This window comes from Balaenoptera acutorostrata, chromosome 6 (assembly GCF_949987535.1).
Source record: "Balaenoptera acutorostrata chromosome 6, mBalAcu1.1, whole genome shotgun sequence".
NCBI classification, from domain to species: Eukaryota; Metazoa; Chordata; class Mammalia; order Artiodactyla; family Balaenopteridae; genus Balaenoptera; species Balaenoptera acutorostrata.
The window spans coordinates 81,860,958-81,884,000 of NC_080069.1; the positions used below are offsets into that span (position 1 = coordinate 81,860,958).

Below are 23,043 nucleotides of genomic sequence, written 5' to 3' on the forward strand. Positions count from 1 at the left end.
TATGTAAATTACTGTCAAAATTAAGATGATTTTTTATCACTTATTCAGCTTGATAAACATTTACAGTTTAACATATCTGACAGAGCCATTTGTATACCCCTATAATATAAATGAAGGTACATTAAAGCTACAGTAAGTCTATAATAATAATAATAGCCTTAAAATAATTTGCTAACTACAGACAGTTCCCTAAGCAATTACAAGATGCTCTATGTTAATTTAGAAAGGACTTCCAAACAAGGCATTTAAAACCTAATAAGATGCCATTAAATGAAGGGAGACGGGAGGGGGAAAAGAGAAAGAAAACCCTAAGGCCTGAACTGGTACAAATGATTCTCAAAGCTACTGACCCTTGCAAGATCCATGTCTTCCTTGGATTTCTAGAAACAAAGCAGATTTCTAATTGAAGGTGATTATCTACTTACTACATCCCAAATTGCATGTATTTCTTGTATTGAGTCACATCATCGCCTAATTACATGGAACATTTATCAATTCAAAAGTCCACAGAAACAGTTGAGTTTCTATATGCAATGAGAACGTGGTCTGTAAACTATGAGGCACTATATCACCACCAAGTGTGAGTATCTTTAGTGACAACACTCTGCCTCTTGGTACTCAGATAGATGTATAAGCCGAACTACGATATCAAAACACCTAGGAACAACTTTACAAAGAAATCACAGAAAAAGGCACCTGGTTTGCTCTTGGGTTTTCCGAGGCATGGATACCCCTATGCGTGCCTGCTATGCCCTAGAAATATACACAGTGATACAGTCACCATTACCACAAGAAAAATAAAAAGAATAGCAACATACAGTTCCAAAATCTAAAAGACAAAAGGCCTATAAAGCAATTTTTATCTCCATAAACTTGACTTGAGAGTTCAGTGCCTCAATCAAAGGTGGATCGCTTGATCAAGGTAACATAACAGTAAAAAATACTCAGATTCCTGCACGGCATAAATGTGCCTCTGTAAAATATAATTCCCATTAGTTAGGTTAATTAAGATTAACATTTAAGTCACTGAAAAGCCCCAAAGTAGACAAAAGACAATTTACCAAGGAAACATACAAAGTCAAGAGCTGCATTCACTTTGAATCATTCATTTAACAGATTGGAAGGAGGGTCTTATTAATACTTGAGTCGTCACCATTGATTATCAAAATGACATGGATCCAAATAGCTTACAAAAGCCAAAGGACAACTTGGTTTCTTAGACAGATCTATGGACAATGCAGGGTAGTGCACAGAAAAAGGAAGTGAATCTAATCACACGTAAAATCATTGTTATTAAACAGGATATACATATACATACACATACATGTATACATATGTGATTACGTTTTAGGTTTTGTTTTACTGAGATGAATGAAATGGCACTCATCTTGGGAATCCAGGTTTGGCATTTTTCATTGGTTTAGCATAGTGTTTTCACCCAAAATAATAACCCGTATTCCTAGTCAAATATATCACAAAGAAGCAAATATATCACAGCAAAAGACTAACACTAACTTATGCAATAGAGAGAATCGTATTCCATTTTCTCAGAATGCAATTGTGTGAAATCTGTCATTGCCGAAAAAGCTTTCCCACCCTTACCTCCAGGGTCATGTTCACGCTACTAATGGCCACTTTTATTTCTCCATCTGAAAGTTCCTTCAGATTCTTCAGCATTGTCTGTTCAATACTTAAACCTGTGGATAAGAGAAAAAAACAATATGTTATACTTGGGGAACATTTTTGGTAATATCAAGAGATTATCTAAAGAAGTCACCCTTTTAATTTCAGTATTTCCCCTCTCATATTTCTTTTAACCATAATAAACACACATATAAGGCAAAAATCACATTACTGACAATGTTTGCATCAGTTAGGATCCCAGCAGGAAATAGCATTCACCCCTCAGGATGCAAAAGAAGATTCTTTAATGGCAGGACTCTTACAGAGATGTGGGTGGGACTGAGAAAACTAATAAAAGATAGTGAGGCATCCGGAGACTAGCAGAGGTTCAAAGGAGGGAAACAGGGATCTGGAACAGTAGAAGAGGGGCTGCCAGAAACTTAGCACCAAACAGGAAGGGAGCAGGGAAGAAATATTACAGCCTCTTCTCCTTCCTTTGACTCCCACGCCCCATATGTTTCTAACTCTTCCCATGGACCAAATCCAACCAGAAACCAGTAATCTTCAGGGGAGCCCAGAAGATCAAATACTCAGAGGTCAGACTCTGGAAGCCCATAGCAGACAAAAGCAGAGAAGGGAAGGGGAGGAGGTAAAAAAAAACTAGCATAACCAAGCAAATAACCAAATAATACCTAAGAAGGCCACAATTTGCTTTCAGGATGCATTAAGGTGAGCCTCCATGTTTTCAACTGTAATTTTACTCAAAATGCACTTTATAAATATGACCCATAAAACTATCATAATTAAGTTGGTCACCCTTGTAATAGACTCTGGCAATAGGAGATACAGGATTTCTTAAATGATGGGAGGAATAATCCAGAAGGGATAAATTATCCAGAACTGCATAGTTTTAGCTGACCAATGTGCTTCAATAAAATTTATCACGGAAAAACAGGAAAGGCTCTGGCTTAACAATGAATTCTCACCCTAGGTTATTATATCAGATTAGGCCTAAACTCTTGAGAAGAAGACTTAAAATAAAGGCCAGTAAAGCACGTATCTCCTACCCAGATGCATATTAAGACAGCAGAGTCAACTACTTGCCCTTCCAACTTAGAACACTATCAATCACAGCAGTATGGGGAAACAGATATGTACTAAATATTTTTCTTCGACTTCAAGATTGGAAGGCTTCAATCTATCATACTACAGCGTAAAATGATTTATAGAATATATAGTGACATTAAAAGTTTGGTCTAATTTTGAAAATGAATGACAAAATGCATACCATCATGCAGCTATACATCCACATACATCACGTGCACATGCACAAGAGCATATGTAACAGAAGGTGTGGCAGGTACGTCAGTGCCCCGTCCACATTTCCTCAGACTTTCCCAGTGCAGCGCCCTCAACCACTAGCACCTGCATCTCTTTTCCTGAGGGCTTTGTCTGGCTGCCAGAGCCCACCCTGGGGGAGTTAACAGTCCCTGGGACTAAGTAGACCTCAACATTCCAGTGGTATGCTCGTAACAAAACCTGAGTTGTAGCGTTCATTTCTGTGTTGTCAATACTTCTACCATGGCTGATCTCAACCTGCCAACCCAACATCAACCCACTCACAAAATTCCTGAAAATTTAACAATCAGCTCTCGGAGCTCTGATAAACAAGTTACAACATGCCACTGCACACCTCGGGTAGGAAAACTCTGCGGTGCAATTTTACACTCTTTTCCAGAGTTCCCTAGCGGGATGAAGGCCTGGTTTCCCACAAAGCTAACTTGCTTGTTAAAGCGCTCCGTGCCCTATCAGTGTTTTCCGGGATCACCTCCCAAGTAAATTGCTTTGCCTCAGGCTCTGCCCTGAGGGATCCCAAACTAAGGGAGAAAGCTATGCACCTTAAAGATAGACTGTCTGGGTTTAAATCCTGGCCTGGCCACTTCCTAGCTGTGTGTGTGATGATGGGAAAGCAAAGATGCCTTTCTGTGCTTCAGTGTTCTCATCTGGAAATCATGGATAATAAATAATTCCACCTGACAGGGTTGTCGCAAGGACTCTAATTCATGCAAAGTTATACCATCAGAACCTTGTACATATTAGGCACTTAATGAACTATAGCTATTATTATTATTATTATTAAACAATTGATCCAGGAAATCCACTCTCTTGACAAAGCCTAGACTTACAGAACACTTTTATCTGCTTAAGAGTCTTTTCTCTTATTTTTTTCTAAAATTAATTGATTGATGAAATCCCATTGTGCTTGACATTGCTCCTGCCACATTCTCAAAATAGAACCCTCTCAGCACAGGGATTTCATGTAATGATGCATCTGGGGTGCCCATTAGATGCATGGATTAACCACACATCCAGACACGAAGGTCTCAGAGGAAAGCCTGCAGTACAGACTGTCTGCTTCCAGATGAGTCAACACGGTATGCCTGAAAATCTTCCACAAGCTCCAACAACAGGGAAGAACATGAAGGCACACTCAAATTCACCTCTCGGGGCCCAGTAACACTCCACATCACAAACCATCCCTCCTCAGCAGCTGAGACAGAGCTGGGGGACAGAGTCACTCACCCTGAGCACTGAACTGGGTCTCCTGCAGGACGTTGATAATGTCATCTCTTGGAGGTAAGCGAGGAAATTTTTCTTCCAGGATAGAAAGAATTTCCTCCTGCTTCTCTGAGATCTTCTTGGGTTCCATGGTCATCCACTTGAAAAGGATGCTACCTGAAAGGCATGAATAAAATCGCCTTTAAACTTTCCAGTCAAGCCAGGATGGGGCCCAGAAAAATAAATGTCTTCTGGTCTCTCAATCTCTGCTTCTACTTCCAGATTCCAGATTCCAGATTCTTGCTTGGGTCTCACTGTGTAACATTCAAGAGACAGTTTTTAGAAAACCCTTCAGATACTGTCTGTCCTGCCTCACTGTTCTCTGAGTATTAATCCCAACAACTGAACTGACTATAGCACACTTTATGGCAGAGTTATACATAAAGGAACAAAATCTGTCTCTTTCCCCCACCCCACACAGATACACAAAAGTGATAAACATTGGTTTTAAATGATTTTAGAATGGGAGTTAATGATAAACTATTTAAGGATATTAAATATGATTTAATATTTCCCTTTAATAATTTCTTTAAGAGATCACAGAGAAGATTGTTTCCACTCATCATATTGCTGATTTCACATAAGAACTTCCTCCTTTTAAAAACTAAATGAAGGGAGATCAGCTTGTGCTTTGTGAACACCTAGAGGGGTGCGATAGGGAGGGTGGGAGGGAGACGCAAGAGGGAGGAGATATGGGGATATATGTATATGTATAGCTGATTCACTTTGTTATACAGCAGAAACTGACACACCATTGTAAAGCAATTATACTCCAATAAAGATGTTAAAAAAAATTAAATGATTTCATAGCCTCAATGTCAGCACCAAAGGAATCTGATAAGGTAGTGAACCTCACATCCACTCCCAATCTTCCAGGTACCACACAGTTTTGAAGTTATTTACTAATATCTAATTATAAGGATTCATAAACCGGCTCTAAATCACGGGTTTCGATTACAAAGTGATTTGATAATACAAATGACTGACCTCTCACAAACTCCTGGAATTTCTATGCATAATCTCACCTTGAAAGGGAGGAGCTACCACCTGTCACATCTCCTTCCCCTGCATCCTGAGGCCAGACTAACACAGAGTCATGGGGGAAATGGAAGTTTTGCTTAATGATGAATGATTAAACTCTCTAAAAATCCTCAAACTTATTGATTAATCAGGCTGTCACCATCTCTCTAGCTTTCAGTGTGGCCTAAATGATAATATAGGGGGAAGGAAAATAAAGAAAGTGGTAAGAATGTAAAAGGAGAAAGGAAGTAATGAGTGAGGGAAAACTATGGTACATAATCTTGCCATCTACCTGGAGATCTATAGAACCTAGAGAATAGATACACGTTCACCATTAAAAATCCTGAAAAATCCCAAGCAAGTCATCTGGCCTCTCTGTTCCTATTTGCCTATTTTAAAAATAGAAATAATACTGCTTTCCCAGCTTAAAAGGTTATATACTAAAAATCAATAAATGTAAACATCATAATGAAAAATAAATACTGCCAAACATATTTAAAACATCTCATTCATTCATTCATTCCTTTAGCAAAGAACTACTGAACACCTATTATAAGCCAGGCACCGTGCTAGATGCTAATGATTCATGACTGGACTAGAGCTAGCCTTGCCCCTTGAAGCTTATAGTAGTTTAGGAGATACAAAGAAGTAAACACATAAATTTTCAATATAAGGGGGATAAGAGATATTGCTGAGGAAATACACAGTACTCTGAATCTAGGCAAGAATTTAGGAGTCAGAATAGGTTTCCTAGAGAATGAGTTAATAAGCTAAGCTGAGATTTGAATGATAACTAGGAACTTAAGGCGAAGGCAAGGTAAAAGGGACATCATGACCCAGGTAGATCATATGCAAAGGCACTGAGGTGGGAGAGGATTTGGCCAGTTCAAGAAATGGAAAGAAATTAATTAGAACTAGAGAGTACAGTCTTAAAGAAAAATTTTTGAAAAATCAGGTTGGAGAGGTAAACAGGGCTCAGGTCCTGAAGGGCCTTTCAAGCTATCTTAAAATTTGTCTTTCATATTCTAAGGGAAATGGAGAGTCACTAGAATTTTAAGCAGGGAGAGGCAACATGCTCAAATTTATATTTTATAAGACTCACTCTGGCTACCATGAGGAAATGAATTAGACAAGGCATACTGGGAGAATCAGAAGGCTGTTTTAGATGAGAACTAAAGAAGGAGCAGTCAGTATGAAGGGAATTGAACAGATTCAAGGCAAATTATCATTTAAAGATGGGGCGGGGAGTAGCCAACTGGATTCTGAATATACCCTTTGGTCTGACAATTCTGACATAAAACCTGAAATATAAGGATGATTTTTACACTCTTTGTTAAGGCAATGGTGAATCTAAATTTCAAAAAAGATCTTCATACGTTTGCCAGATTACTTGTTCCAAGAACAAGGAGAAAATCTAGATAAATTTTTTGGGAAAAATCTGTGAAGGCATCAGAGAGTTACGCAGGTGACTATCTTAGAAGCTACAATACTGGAGAGAAAGTAAGTGCAAAGAGGTAAACCCAACATTTGATGTTGCTTTTCCCCTCTAAGTGTTTGCTAATTCATATTGTAGCCAATCAGCTGAGAAGATTAGCAGATCTAACAGCAGTTTCACAGGAGTAGGGAGACAAAAATTGGAGCTTAGAGCTCTCCACAGAGGAATCTTAAATATCCCAGGTTTTGAGATGAGATTCCTGGAGAGAATGTCCCCACATCCTGGCATAAAGATTGGAAAAATACGGTCTGCAGGGCAAATATGACTTACTGCCTGTTTTTATAAATAAAGTTTTATTGGAACACAACCACACCCACTAATTTACATATTTTTCATGGATGTTTTTGTGCTTTAATGACAGGGTTGCATAGTTGCAACAGAGACCACAGACCTTCAAAGTCTAAAATATTTACTATCTAATCCGACACAGAAAAAGTTTGCTGAGTCCTGCCTGTAAGAAAAGGGTGAAGCAAAAATAGACCAGTCTTCGTGAAGCCTGAAATCCTGATTTGAATCAGCTCAAACACAGAATAGATTAAGTTTATCTGACACTCTTCTAACTGCCTTTGAGGTGCAAAAGTAAATCCTCTCCATAGCAAAGGAATTTCATCATCTATAGCATCATCTCTACATTTTGCATATACATATTCAGCATTCAGTAAAAAATTACCAAGCATAAAGGAAATATAAACAAATGAATGGAAACTCCAGAGGAAAAAACTCTTGAGAAAAAGAATGGAAACAGAATCGGGGGAATAAAAAATTAGCTGGAGAATTATAGAAGAGAATTAGAATCTATAAATAAAATGTGCAAAAGAAATTTTAAAGCTATAAATTTAATAACTGAACAAAAATATCTGTAAACAACAGATTATAGCAAGGAAAAAGTTAACGAATTGAAAAATATCTTAGAAGAAAATATCCACACTGACGCATGGAGAGAAAAATGGATAAAAATATAGAGACGAGCATAAGAAACATAGGTGACATAGAAAAAAGGTCTAAGATATATGTAATAGGAATTCCCCTTGGAAAGGAGAGAGAAAAATGGGCTGAAACAATATTTGAAAAACAGTGGTCAATCATTTTTCAAAATTAATGAAAGATATTACTCTAATACTTGAGATAAATTATGAACCCAAATCAGAATAAATACAAAGAAAAACACCTCTAGGCACATGACAGTGAAACAGCTAAAAATTACAGAGGGAAAAAGTTTTAAATCAGAGAAAAAGAAATATATTACTGTCAAAGGAACTACAATAAAACTGAGAGCTAATTTCATCTAAAATGATGAAAATCAGAAGACATTGGAATTACAGCTTCAAAGTGCTGATACAAAATAATTGCTGATGTTGAATTCTATACTGAAATATAAGAAAACAATGAAGGCAAAATAAAGACATTTTCAGAAATATAAACTGGAAGAATTTGTCACAAGAAGAACCCACACTAACAAAACAGTAAAGGCAGAGGGAAATTATTATAGATGGAAGCAAAGAAATGCAGGAAGGAAAGAACACTGGAGAATATAAATATGTGGGTAAGAATAAATCAATATTCACTGTATAAAACATTTATAATATGGAGTTTAAAATATATGTGTAATTAAAATACATTTCAAAAAAAATAAAGAAAATCTTAGTAAAAAAATAAAATAAACTACATTTCAATAATAACAAATTGCAGAATGAACTAAGTAGAGATAAATTGCTCTAAGGCTCTTGGATGATCAGACAAGTGGCAAAAATATCGATTTATAAGAGATTTTAATGGTATTTTGTAATCTTTATTATAACGCTAAAATAATTTTCTAAAAAAGAATTCATAACTAATAAGCTAATGGAAGGAAATGTAATAGTAAAAATCCTTATTTAGTGTAATAGCAGTAAAGAAATGAGAGGAAAAGGGGAAAATGTGAGATAAATAGAAAACAAATAGCAAAATGACAAATTAAACCCAAATGTTAGAGTAATTATATTAATGTAAAGAGACAATTAGTGTTCAGTGGGTATAGAGTTTCAGTGTTGCAAGACAAAAAAGTTCTAGAGATCTGTTGCACAATAATGTGAATATGCTTAACGCTACTGAACCGTACACTTAAAAATGTTTAAGATGGTAAATCTAATGTTATGTGCTTTTTACCAACAACAAACAAGTAAACAGACAAAGTACTTCCATTAAAAGACAAAAATTATGAACCTGAATTTTAAAAACTACAATAGCAATATACTGTTTACAAGAGCACACCTTAGATATAATGATATTGAAAAACAAAGTAAAATAGAAAAAGATGTAACATTGATATAATATACTATTATTAGATAAAGTAGACTCTGACAAGAATTACTTGAAATTAAGACAAATATGTATTTATTATTAAAGATTCAACCGTCAGGTAGATACATCAATCCTAAATTTATATGAGCTAATAACATTACCTAATAGCTTCTAAATATGTAAAACAAAAATTGGCAAAACTGGATGAAGAATGAGATAAAAACACAGTCTCAGTGGGAAATTTTGCACACACATCTCTCAGCAACTCTAAGAACCAGCAGGAAAAAAAATCTGTAAATATGTAGAATATTTGAGCAACATGAGTAACAAAGTTGACCTAATTAACATAAATTGAACATTGTTATCAACAATGGCAGACTATACTTTCTTTTCTAATACAAATGAGACATTAACCAAAATTAACTACCTGTTGAGACAAAAAAATCAAGCCTTAACAAATTTCAAAGGATTACAATCACATAGTTATATTCTATGGCCATCAGGAAAATAGTCTAAAAATCAGTAATAAAACAAAACTAGAAAATTTCCAAATGTTTGAAAAATAAACAATGCACTTCTAAATAACTCATGGTAAAAGATGAAATTACAGCATAAATTACAATATATTTTAATTGAATGATAATGAAAATATGACATTTAGATTTGTAAGATGCAACTAAAGTTATGCTCTGAGGAAGTTTTATATCCTCAAAAGCATAAGATGTTAAAAAAAACTGACAAATTCAACTAAAAAAATGTATAAGGAAGGATATAATAAAGGTAAGAGCAAAACTTAAAGACACAGGAAAGAAACGTATACAGAAAATAAAACAACAAATTGATGCTTTGAAAAGACTAACAGTTTTTTAAAAACTGTTCAAGAAAAAAAGAGAGAGAAGAATAGTAGAAGGTATAATTTTCCAGTATTAGGAATGAAGTGTGACATACTACAGATTCTAATGACATTAAAAGATAAGTACAACGTTAATAGATTTTAAATTTTAGAGGAAATGGACATTTCTGGAAAAACTCAACTTGCCAAAGCTGGCAGGAAAAGAAATTTAAAATCTGGATGGTTTTGTATTTATTTTAAAATGAATCCATAGTTTAATAGCCATAGTTCCACACATTTAAAAAATACTAATTTTACACAAATTCTTCCAAAGATTAGAAAGAGAAAACACTTCCCAACTTATTTTCTGAATCCAGCATAATCTTCATACCAACACTCAACAGAAACATTACAAGAAAGAAGTAGAGGCAGGTCTCTCTCATAAACGTAGTTGCAAAAAAGTTTTTTAAAGCTAGTCCCAAATCAAATTAGCAATATATAATAGGATATTGTATTGTCACCAAATAGGGATTTCCTAGGAATTAAAGGACAAGTTAACATTCAAAAGTTAATTAATATAATTCACCATACTAATAGAAGAGAAAAATCAAATGACCACTTCAGTAGATGTCAAGTAATGAAACTACTTGATAAAATCCAAGATTTAATCATATAAAATCTCAGCCAAGTGGAAATAGAAGACAATTTCCTTAATTTGATGAAGGGCATTTGTAAAAACCAAATAAGGAAAGCAAACATTATATTTAACTGTGAAATATTGAAAGACTTCCACCTCGAATCAGGAATGAGACAAAGATGCCTGCTATTTCTATTTCTATTTAACACTTCAATGTGAATCCTAGCCCAGAGAAATAACACGGGTAAAAGAAGCAAAAGTATAAAGAAAGAAAAGGAAGAAATAAAAACTGACTTCTTCATAGATGGTATGTGTATGAACTTACAAATGAAAGTACAAATGAATTATTCATTAATACAAATGAATGAATTAATTAGTAATACAAATAGTAATAGTAATACAAATAAACTTAAAATAGTAAATAAATTTTGCAAGGTTGATGGATATAAGGTCAATAATACAACCCTTGTATTTCTATAAACAATCATGAACAATTAGAAAATCAAATTTAAATTAAAAAACTGTAATAGCATCAAAATATAAATATTTAGGAATAAACTTCACAAAAATGTGCCTGGCTTACAGTCAAATCAAGAATCCAATTTCTTCAATTTGGGGATCTTAATTTTAAAATACATAAAAAGGCAGTATTCAGAAATTAATCTAACAGATATTGCACTAAACAGAATCCTACACAACAATTCAATGAAAAGAAACTTCTGACATTATAATTAGGTTTACCTTGACAATTAAAAAGGAGAAGATGTTCTGATGTAAGTAGGAAAAAAATAACTCCAAAAATGGTCACCATACTGAGTTGTTTTTACTGCAGACGAAAGGCTATGGCCCAACTTTATCCAAGAGACTCACCTATAGCAAATTTTTCTACTTCACTTTAGAGACCCATTTAGTGACATACTTAGTTAAATATCAGTATCAGGATGTGGAGCAGCCAAAGGCACCTCTTCACAAAATCAAACCTATTTTTGGCATAAGAGTTGACTTAACTTCCAGCAAATTCAGCAGAACTAAAAAATACTTAAATCCATATACATGTACCCAAATGCATCCCAGCTATTCACAGGCCACTGGGGATTAACGACAAGCAACAGAGAAAGCAATTATAATAAAATAGTAACAAACATTTCGTTCCATTAGAAAAAAAAACCAACCACATATTCTTTGTTCAAAAGAATAGAGAAGTGAAGGACCTCTTGCCAAAAGCAACTGCAGTGCATTAATATTAAACATGATCTAATGAAGTCAGAAGTTGTTTGGGGAAATCATTCACCACAGTCAAGGCATATTCTGCATGATAAATTCTTAGCAGAAAAGAAGGGATTTTAAACCTCTTTCCTGTTTCACCTGGGATCATTTTCTTTTTCATACTGAAACAAAAAAAATTAAAGGATGAATAATAGAGAGGGGCGCGAAGGGAGAAGGAAGGAGAAAAAAATAGAAAATACAACTTAGCTTATATTTTTGCCTGAACAGTGATAAAAAGGGAGCATATTATTCAAGTGCTTAGTAATCTTATAAATTTAAAATGTCTGAATTTAAGAATAAAATTTATCTTTATATGGCAAAAGAAATAATTAACACTCTAAGGTTGAGGAAATATTCTGGTTTTATATCTTGCAGAAAAAATAATTTCTTTCCCCTTCCCCCAACACAGTCCATCCCTCTTCCTAAGCAAAACAGCCGCTTAATTCCTTTCGGACTTTGTAACCATTTTGGGAGATGGATGATTCACTCTTTGGGCAAGAGAGAAAAAAAAAAAAAGAAAGAAAAAAATCTGGCTCTGTTCCTTTCCTATTTTACCTCCTTAAAAGGATCTTTTTGAAGCTGTTAATCTAGGCTACGAAAATAGCACGCAACAATTCTTTATTAAAGTTCAAATGGAATGACCAACAGGAGAGAGTTGTTTCTTTAAAACCTAGGGCATAGTTTTTCCACCTCCTAAGCTAAGAACAATTGCTGTTATCTGTTTCAGTATTCAAGTTGTGGCTCTGTCAAGGCCTTATACACATAAACATGAAAGGCCGGGTGAAGTGTGGTTTTGATGGAAACCTGCCTGGTAATCAGTGGCTGCAATCTCATCATTGCCAGCTGGTTCTGGGAAGCACACACACACATATGTGGGCACACGAACCCCCAATGCGATGATTCAGCAATTTAATGGACCTTAAATTTGGCAATTACCCTCTAGTAAACATTTCTGCAGGAAATAAAAGAATACAGGTTGAGGAGTCTGGCAGGTCTATAATTTTTTGCTTTTGGTACAAACCCAGGGCATAACCAAACACCAACTTTAGGCCACCATGACTGTATAATGTGACTTTTAGATAGAACAGGTTGCAGCTTGTTTGAAAATGATAACGATAAAATCTTAGAAGCAGGTACTAGGAGGGAGAAAGTAGGAAGAGGAAGAGGAGATGAAAAGAAAAGTCAGAAGAAAAGAAAAAAACCAAAGAAACAAGAACCACAACAGCAAAAACAGAGATGGGAAGGGGATGAAAAGACACATTTCCAAAAATCAGGGTTACTTATGATCTCATCTGAATGAGCACATTCTTTTCTTAGACAAATAATTTCTTACACAAATAATTAGAAAGTAATCTCCGTAAGTAAATCTATGCCTTTTCAGATGAAAGTGATGTTAATGATCTGTATCCTGAAATTTCTAAGTTTGAGGTATGTCCTACTAAAAGACAACAGCAAGACCTAGCTATTGTAAGAAGTATTAATTCAAGAAAACACAAATTATGTCAACTTTGTTAAATCCCCTACGGAGCCTGAACACACATTAGCCATGGCTGGGTCACCTGTTGACATTTATCCATAACTCTCCTGCCAAGGTCCATATGATATTATGACAGGGGAGATTATTAGATAAACACAGCAGGTTATTTCTACACTGGCAACTTGATACCTACTTCTGATAAGTATACAAACGATCTTTTAACAGTGTCCATAATAATCAGGTTCTATCTCCATATTTGAATATAATATTATCCCATAATGCAAACATTTTGATATACAGCTACAGCAGTGAGTGTAAGACTACAAAAGATTCCAATATGACTGATTTTAAGTATTAATATCCTGTATTTAGAGAAAAATATCAGCATGTATAGAAAAGAGATTTGGAACAGGAAATAAGGTTACTAGGCAAGATGAAGCTGATTAAAACCATCCCCATACGCTGACTGAGGAGCAGAAAGTGTGTGATACACTCTGCCCAGCTCCTGTATAAAATGCTGTTACATATGTAAAAGTTGGAGGATGCCTATGACTATTAGGTGTCTTTTCAAGAAGACTGACATAAGGAAAAAATGTTAGACTTCGATATTCTTTTAATAAGGAACTGGTATATGTGTTTGTTTTAGTAATAATATGAATTTTACAATTAATTATATTTCTATTTTTTCATCGACTCCAGGAAGCTCATATTCGAACTTTCAAACAGAACACCACTTTTACTCCTCCAAATTTATTTATTTGTATGTTTCCTGACTCTGACCCTTTTTTCTGCTTTGTTATATTTACATGCATTTTTGTAAGCCACTTCAAATATTCCGTGGAAGAAGAAAGGACACAAAAAATAAAATAAATAAATAATAGATGGATAGATGATAGATAACTGACCTATGCAAATAGATACTACATTTAATATAAATATAGAGATCTGATAACAACGAGAGTGTATACTCTATGATTCCATCTATATAATATACAAAACAGACAAAAACCAATCTCTAGTGTTATGGGGGACACATAGGGGTGGTAAAATTTAAAGAAAAGCAGGAAAGTGTGTGCCGTAAAAATCAGAATATTGGTTACCCTTACTTAGTTAGAGAGGGAGTGAGTGGTAACGGGGAGGGACACAAAGCGGTCATCTTGTTCTACTTCTCTACCTGGTTAATTGTTAAAAGGGTGTCCCTTTTGTGATATTTCACTGAGCTGTATATTTATATTTTTATATTTATGTTTTGTATTCTTTTCCGTGCATGTATTATACTCCATGAAAGGGTTAAACTTATACGTATAAAATGGACAACCAAAAGATGAAAATAAAAACAAATGTTTGCAAAATACGAAAACAAGGATTTCTAAAAGCTAAAGAAGTGGGGGGTTATTATTGGAAGAAACAATGTTCAAATTCCGGACATTAAGAATATTGTAGGGGTGGGCTGGAATGAAATGGAAATTACAATATCATAGTACCAATTAAATCAATATAGTCATAAAAACAGAAACTATATAAACAATCTTGCAAAATTCATTTTATGACAGGATTTATTGAGGGTCTATTATATGACAGGCACTGTTCCAGGCACCAAAGATAAGAACAGTGGAACAGTAGGCTCCATCTTTTGCTCATTAAGGAACACACAGAAAATTAGTTTTTTTTTTCAGCCTACCAGACTAAGAGGCATACTTAGGGTCCTCTCCAAGGACTGAGGGGATCAATATCTTGGCCCACTTGAAAACCACTTACAGCACACCAGTGTGCCTCAGCATGATGGATTTTAGGATATGATCATGGGAATGAAAGGCAAAGAACAATCAAATTGATTAAGTACTTAGTTTGGAGTATATTCAGATTTTTTTGGCACAAAGTTTATAATAATATATCTTACATAGAGGTCCAATTGTGCTGTTTTTAAAGATTCTTTCAAGTCTTGACTGTAAATATTTAACCCTCATGACATCTGGAAACAGACATTTTTCAAAATTCTTTATGGCAAAGGTGTGTGTAGAAATTTGCATCCCTTCAAGACCTAGAAGAATGCATAATACATGTTCTAGACATGTGTGTCAAATTAATGATCATTTTGAGCAACCCAAAATACAAAATAACGTAGCTATTTCCAGAGAAAACCCTTTAGAAAGAATTATGTTATGAAAATAATAAATCCTAAAATTATTTACAGGCACATAAAAAAAGTTCCCTTTAAAACTTCCCTGTAGGTTTGGTGTTAATACATGATTGGAAAACTATAAAATCTAAGTTTGAGTTTAGTGAACATAGCAAAATTCGACTTGATTCCTTTCTTATATTTATTAAAGATTCAAGAGGCTTTAAAAATTGGCCCATTGCCCTTCTCACTCTGAACATTTCAGTTACCTTTTTAAAGTCCAACTCTTCGGATCATAATCCTTCCGTTCCCTTTTGGCCAAACTGTTCAGTGATGTTTCACCTCCCTTCCACGTAATGTATACATGCATATGCACATGCACACACTTTGGTCAAAGGTCCCCAGAGCCCTCTTTCCACTATAATAAGACACCCATGTCTACTACCTCCCAGGCTTCAGTGACTCTGGCTTCCTCGTGACAGTGTCTGTATCGGCAGTCTTCGCAGGTAGAGGCACTGTATCCGTTCAAATTCCAATTTCCAAGCAACAAGGAAGTGATGTCCCTATCCTGCCAGCTTCCCAGTGTCACCTCAAGCCCAAAGTTATGAAAAATATCTGATGATAAGAAAAACCAAGGTCCTAGGGCTTCCCTGGTGGCGCAGTGGTTGAGAATCTGCCTGCTAATGCAGGGGACACGGGTTCGAGCCCTGGTCTGGGAAGATCCCACATGCCACGGAGCAGCTGGGCCCGTGAGCCACAATTGCTGAGCCTGCGCGTCTGGAGCCTGTGCCCCGCGACGGGAGGGGCCGCGATAGAGAAAGGCCCGCGCACCGCGATGAAGGGCGGTCCCCGCACCGCGATGAAGAGTGGCCCCCGCTTGCCGCAACTGGAGACAGCCCTCGCACGAACCGAAGACCCAACACAGCCAAAAGTAGATAAATAAATAAATAAATAAATAAGAAAATCCTTTAAAAAAAAAAAAAAAAAGAAAAACCAAGGTCCTTGACCATAGTTCTAACTCTTGGTAGCTTTGAAAACTAAAACTAAGGTAACTGACAAGAGGGTCCGCATCCCTAATTCCCTAAATCTGAATATCATCATCATCATCATCAACAACAAAAACATATCTTTGTTCCAATGTACTAAAATTCGATATTATTTTATTACTTATAGAAAATCATGATGAACGATTCCTTGACTACATTTCTTTCCTACTAAACAACACGTGTATTTTTTTGAACAATAAACCAAACTTCTTAGTTTGCAAAATGTTTAAACAGCATATTCTCTAGTGTTTGCCTGCACCACATATTTGCACTGCCAAACAACTTCCTTCTTGGCCGAGATTCCCGATCGCCTTTATTTCCCTTCTGCTCTGTCATAAATAAATGATTGCCCTTACTTAGTTTACTTGAAGGCACAGTTTCCCAGAGAGCAGTTTTACAGATGTCCATAGCCAGAAAAGTATTTAAAACAAGTTGACTGGGGCCGTTGGTTCTAAGACATTTATCGGAACTATAAAAGTCTAGGACCTTTTTCTCTCCAAATTCGGGTAGAAGTAGAGGAAACAAAGGAAAAAGGCCTTAAAAGAGTTGTCACGTATTCTTGGGCTTCTCTTTCCTTTTTTAATTCTTTCAGCCTGTTAATCACTGCTTTTCAGTTTCCTATGTCAAATACTTCTGAGAAAAGTCTTTGTCTACCATGTTCAAGACGGATTGTTGGAAGGAGAAAAAAAAGCTTTATACAAAACCCCAAACTGCCCTACACAAGACAATATGGAATTTTTGTGGTTAATTTTGTGGCACCAAAGTCAACTGACAATTTCCAGCTTGGAAACCACTTTTTAGAAGCGATGGGCTCCACTGAGGAAGATGAAAGAGAGATGAGGGGGATAATTGACGATGGTGTGCTTAAAGCAGGCTGGTGAAGGTGGAAAACACTACATGATGGGGGGAGAAGGAGGTGGCAATTTGACCATAAAAGCCCTGCACAATATCACCAAAATGAAGGTGTGTAACTTTGCCATCCAAGCAGTACTATATAAACGAAGCACGTATAAGTACCAGCAGATATTTCCATGTAGGTGTGTGGAATTCTGGCCCATATCCATGCTCTTCTGGAGCAAGAATCACCTCTGAAAGCTGTTAGATGGCCACAGGAGCTATTCCCGCTCCCCAGCAGAAGTGCAGCGGGTCCATTTAATATGCTGATCTGGTGCAAGAGCAAAGATCCTTCATGCCTATTTCTAAATGCACATTTTTAATATTCAATATAATGCTACTCTTTAACAAACTCTTTACTCCCTGCCTCTCTGATGAAGCTTCCCGTGGTCTTGAAAGGGATTGTTAACCCAAGAATGGATCGCACTCTTTCTGCATGAGCGAGTCAAGAGACACTCCATTAAGCCTTCCAGTATTTAATAGAAAGAGTCATCTCTCACCTCTGAGCAGATGAGCCAGCTGCTCGGTGATGAGGTCGGGAGCCTCCTGGAGAATCTCTCTCACCACCAGAGAGGAGGAAGACTCTCGGTACTCAGACCCGGCATCCCCCTGCTCAGCTGGATTAATGACCTTGACGACTGCTGATTCTAAAGTTTTGTCCTCACTATAAAGCAAATGGAGGAGAGGAAGAGGAAGAGATATGGCATGTTTTCTTACTTTGTGGAATTATTTAACCTCTGCTTCCACACCAATGACCTCCTCTCAATAGCCAAATACATAAGTAAGTTCACATGACTTATTCTACGTGTTGTCACATTTCAACTAATCACCTCCCCAAGAGTCTTAGAAGACCTTCACACCTTAGTACCTCTTCACACCTCTTGTTTTGCTGTTGGACATAATAATAGCAACAATAATAATCATTGTTATAGCTAATATTTACTGAGCTTCCACTACAGGTCAGACACTATAATAAATACTTTCAGAGTATTATCACATTTTATACCATAAAATGACCCTATTCAATGGGTTCTATTAAAATCCCCATTTTACAGTGGGGGAAAAAGGCATGAAAAGGTTAAGAAACGTGACTAAAACAACATGGGGAATATAACCAATATTTTGTAAAAACTGTAAATGGAGTGTAACCTTTAAAAATGTATAAAAAAATAAAATAAGATAAAATAAAAGTGACCAAGGCCACATAGCTAGTAAGTAGACTACTTGTATTTAAACTCTATCTAGTTCCAAAGTTCACACATCCAGTTACGGTGCTGGAGAAAAAAATACTACTGGCTTATTTATTTCCACATCATTCTTTTTACATGAGATAGAGCTGACTTTTATCGAAGGCAGGAAGAAAGATGTGGATAAAACTGACTGTATTCTTTCTGTCTGCCAAAAACCAAAGAATGGCAATGAAGAAAATGATCTCAATTTGTTTTTGAAAAACATTCTATTTCATAAACAATCCAAAAGCCAGACTTCACAACTTCAGTCTCAAAACCAGCATGGTTTCCATTTTAATTGATAACAAAACTCTCCCTAAGATGTTGACCGGAACACGTTTCATAGTTCACTCCTTTGGCTTCCTGCATTGTTTTTGTCCACATCTACTTGTGTTATAGCTGGTTTGAAAGAGTTAACACGTAAATTTAGTCAAGCATGTGATCATCCTGAACACTAATAGCTGAAGTCAGTCAAATAACCTATGAATAACTCTCACCCAGTTGTCAACAACTGATCGATAAATGTTATTCAAAAGAATTTTGTGTGTTTCAAATAACATGGGGATAAAAACAGCCTCACACAGGCAGATTATTTTCCAAACTCTTTATAACTGAATGAACTGCATGACTGACACTACAGCGTATTCATACCTAAAGATGTTTCCCTAAGAAGGTTAGATTAAAAATTAGATACTTGTACACGTTTTTATTTCATGTATACTAAGATCAGTGTCCACTGGTGAATGTCATCTATGATTAGCAAATTGGCAAAGTGTGCAAAAAAACTATCATCTCAAACTACTGGGATGTTTAACCGGGGACTCTTCACTCATTAGCAACAGAGAGCTTATCAAAATAGGACTCTTTGCGACGGGCTGTAAGGTCCTTGAAAGCAGGGAATTTGTCTCATTCCTCTTTATGTACCTGTAGATTCATGTACCAGTTAGCAACCCCTAAGGACTTATTGAAGGAAGCAGAAGTCCCATGTTCTCGTCCAAACTCTTCTACTAACTGCATGTGGTACTTTGGGCAAGTCATTTGCAACACTGGGTTTCAGGTTTCTTGTCCATAAAATAAGGAGTTCAAATTACATGAACTATCAAAAATCCATCCTGCTTTTATAGTATAATGCTATGAATAAATGAGCCAGTGATCAAAGGGCTTTCATAGCCCATGTACATAATTTTCCATTTCACTACTGAGATAAGAATCTTTCAGTTTTACTTAGTGTTTAATTTCAACCTTCATTATACATTTTCAGCAACAATACATAGGACTGTCGCGTTGCTATAAGAAAGTGTTTGAAATGATTTAAAATTATAATTTTACAAGAACTTTCTACTCAAAGATGTCATATTTGAAATGCCAAAGTAAAAACAGAGAATTGGCATAGCCTGAATTTTGACGTAAAAGAAAAAACACATTCCCTTTCCTGTGAATGTCCTCGGCCTTTAATACATCTCCCTAAACTACAAAAATCCTGAACAAGATAACACTTTGCGCAAATGAACCTTTGTTAAAAGATCAAACCTCCCTCCAGAACCTCACATGAAGCCTTACCTTGCCAGCATGTTGCTGCCAACAAGTGTTAGAGATAACTTCCCTTCATCATTTAGCTGATGCAGATTAATTTCATCTCGGAATATGTGGAATGATTCAGAGATATTTAGCTCTTCTAAAATAAACCTTGTCTCGGTGAAGTAGCTGAATTCAGTTCTTGATATGTTCAGCACGGGCAAACAGAGAACCTCAGGTGGGCTGATCTACCAGGAAAAAAAGTTGACTGAATCACTGACAGCAGCAGCAGGAAAGAATACAACTACATTTTCTCAAACCTGAGGGTAACTGGAAGGGGAACAAAAGTCCTTTGGCCTCGCTAAACCACTTGACATTCATAACCAGCTTTTCCTGAACCCAATTAGCAGAGTATTTTCCGTGGGTAAGTGGCCCCTAATTTTTTTAACCTCTTGTTATTCCACATGAAACTTCTCGTGCCTCTCTTGAAATATTTTGTCTCATTGTACCCCTTTCACGATTGAAAAATATACATATACATTCTCTTCTACATAGGAAACAAATTCACATGTCTTTATGGAATCAGCAGAAAATTAGAATGATTACAGCAGGATAGGTCAAGACTGTGGTGACACAGAAGGCCTATATGACCCATCTATATTGGATGCCTGCCACTTGGCTCCAGCCAATTGCTTCCATGCAAAAAATTCAGGTCCAGGATAGGTATATCTTTCAATTACTCAAGAAAAGCTAGAAATCTTGATTTGGGGATATTATCTGTGATGTTTAATTGTTACAATTAACTTTTTAATTAAAAATACTGTGTAGGAGGGGAATTCCCTGGTGGTCCAGTGGTTAAGATTCCACACTTCCAATGTAGCGGGCACGGGTTTGATCCTGGTCGGGGAACTAAGATCCCACGTGCTGCATGGCAAGGCCAAAAAAAAAAAAACACTGTGTAGGTTAGTGAAAACTCATATGAGCGAAAATCTGGCCCACAGACTAGCAGATTGTGATTTCGATTAATTTCTTATATTATTTTAAAAAATCTTATGTTAACAAACCTCTTAAAAAAAACTGTAGTGATGGGGGAAACAGGAGATGGGTAGACGTTCGAGAATTTCAGCTTCACAATAATAAACTTATTTTTCCATAGGAATTTTTAAAATGAAGGTGCTTTTAAAAATGACTATGAGTCTATAGCAAAAAACCCTAAATACCGCTGAGAGAATGTGGGGTTTGGGAACACTGAATTTTTGCATAAAGTATATGGCCTTTGTTCTCTCGTCATCACCAGCTCTGTCACAAGCCTAGTATTTATGACACAGTTTTAACATCTTTATCATCCATCTCCCCTTCCTAGCAGGGATTTTTGTCTTTTTTGTTCAGTTATGTTTCTCAGTGCATAAAATGGTCTGGCACAAAGTAGACTAACACATATTTGTTGAGTGGAATAAATGAATCACCTACTGCTATGGTGTACAAAGCACAAAGCCATTCCAACAAGGTGGTTTTTATTCCACCTGTCAGGCTAATACAGAAACACAATCGTGTAATAATTATTAGCAATTTATGCATAGCAAGTTGTTTTTCTTATTAATTGATAGAGTTATATCTAACTCCCGATACTGAAACTTGAGTCAAGAGCCATATGGCCTGAGCCTATCCTGGCAGGACCTATTCTGGAGTTGGAGTCAGAAAAACTAGGTTCTAGCCCCAGCCTCTGTTGTGTGACTTTGAGAAAGCTATTTTTCCTTCTGAACCTCAGTTTTCCCCATCCATAGAATGGGGCTTACCTACCAGAGTGAAAAGTATTTAAACAGTCAAACATGTGAAGCTGCAAACTCTGCCCTTCTCCTGTGTGTTAATACTCTGAGAGGGAGTAGCCAGGTTCTCAGGAAAAATCAAAATGGAGATGCAGACCTGTGATAGGGGGCAGGGTCCAGTAAATTAAGAGGAAGACACAGATATTTAACAAATTCCCAGTAGATGACCCATCACTAATTCCATATTGGTCCCCATGCTTAGTAGCGAGCCTTAGAAGAGGGAGAAAAGAGGCCACACATCTCTTTATCTATTTTACTATTACAACTAGTTTTCTCATTCCTTTTGTTGGATGTTATTATATTCATTCAGGACACCATAGTTGTTGTTGGTGGTGTCATTATTATTATATAATTTCCTTAAGAGTCCATGCCATGGTCAGTCTAAAAACCAGTCTGGTTCAGTCAACTCTACATTCTCAAGACAAGCCATGACTTTTTTCTAGAAGTCAAAAAACCCAGTTAAATCATTAATCATTAGAGAAATGCAAATCAAAACTACAATGAGATTTCATCTCACACCGGTCAGAATGGCCATCATCAGAAAGTCTACAAACAATAAATGCTGGAGAGGGTGTGGAGAAAAGGGAACCCTCTTGCACTGTTGGTGGGAATGTAAATTGATACAGCCACTATGGAGAACAGTATGGAGGTTCCTTAAAAAACTAAAAATAGAACTACCATACGACCCAGCAATCCCATTACTGGGCATATACCCTGAGAAAACCATAATTCAAAAAGAGTCATGTACCAAAATGTTCCCTGCAGCTCTATTTACAATAGCCAGGACATAGAAACAACCTAAGTGTCCATCGACAGATGAATGGATAAAGAAGATGTGGCACATATATACAATGGAATATTACTCAGCCATAAAAAGAAACAAAATTGAATTATTTGTAGTGAGGTGGATGGACCTAGAGACTGTCATACAGAGTGAAGTAAGTCAGAAAGAGAAAAACAGATACCGTATGCTAACACATATATATGGAATCTAAAAATAAATAAATAAATAATAATAATAATGGTTATGAAGAACCTAGGGGCAAGACAGGAATAAAAACACAGACCTACTAGAGGGTGGACTTGGGGATACAAGGGGTGGGGGGTGGGCTGGGACGAGGTGGGAGGGTGGCATGGACATGTATACACTACGGGGTGTGAAGTG

The 23,043-nt window shown here is 36.2% G+C and overlaps 1 protein-coding gene across 5 annotated transcripts in view; it reads right to left on the reverse strand.

Moving 5' to 3' along the window:
* The window catches only part of PRUNE2 (prune homolog 2 with BCH domain), a 274,857-nt gene that overhangs the window by 188,534 nt on the left and 63,280 nt on the right, over positions 1–23,043 (reverse strand). For all 5 annotated transcript variants that reach the window (XM_057549084.1, XM_057549085.1, XM_057549083.1 and 2 more), the window contains exons 3-6: positions 20,098–20,300; positions 17,809–17,972; positions 4,207–4,359; positions 1,603–1,697 (exon numbers count right to left, since the gene is read on the reverse strand). In XM_057549084.1, coding sequence (XP_057405067.1) covers positions 1,603–1,697; positions 4,207–4,359; positions 17,809–17,972; positions 20,098–20,300 — 615 coding nt within the window. The remainder of the gene's footprint in view (positions 1–1,602; positions 1,698–4,206; positions 4,360–17,808; positions 17,973–20,097; positions 20,301–23,043) is intronic.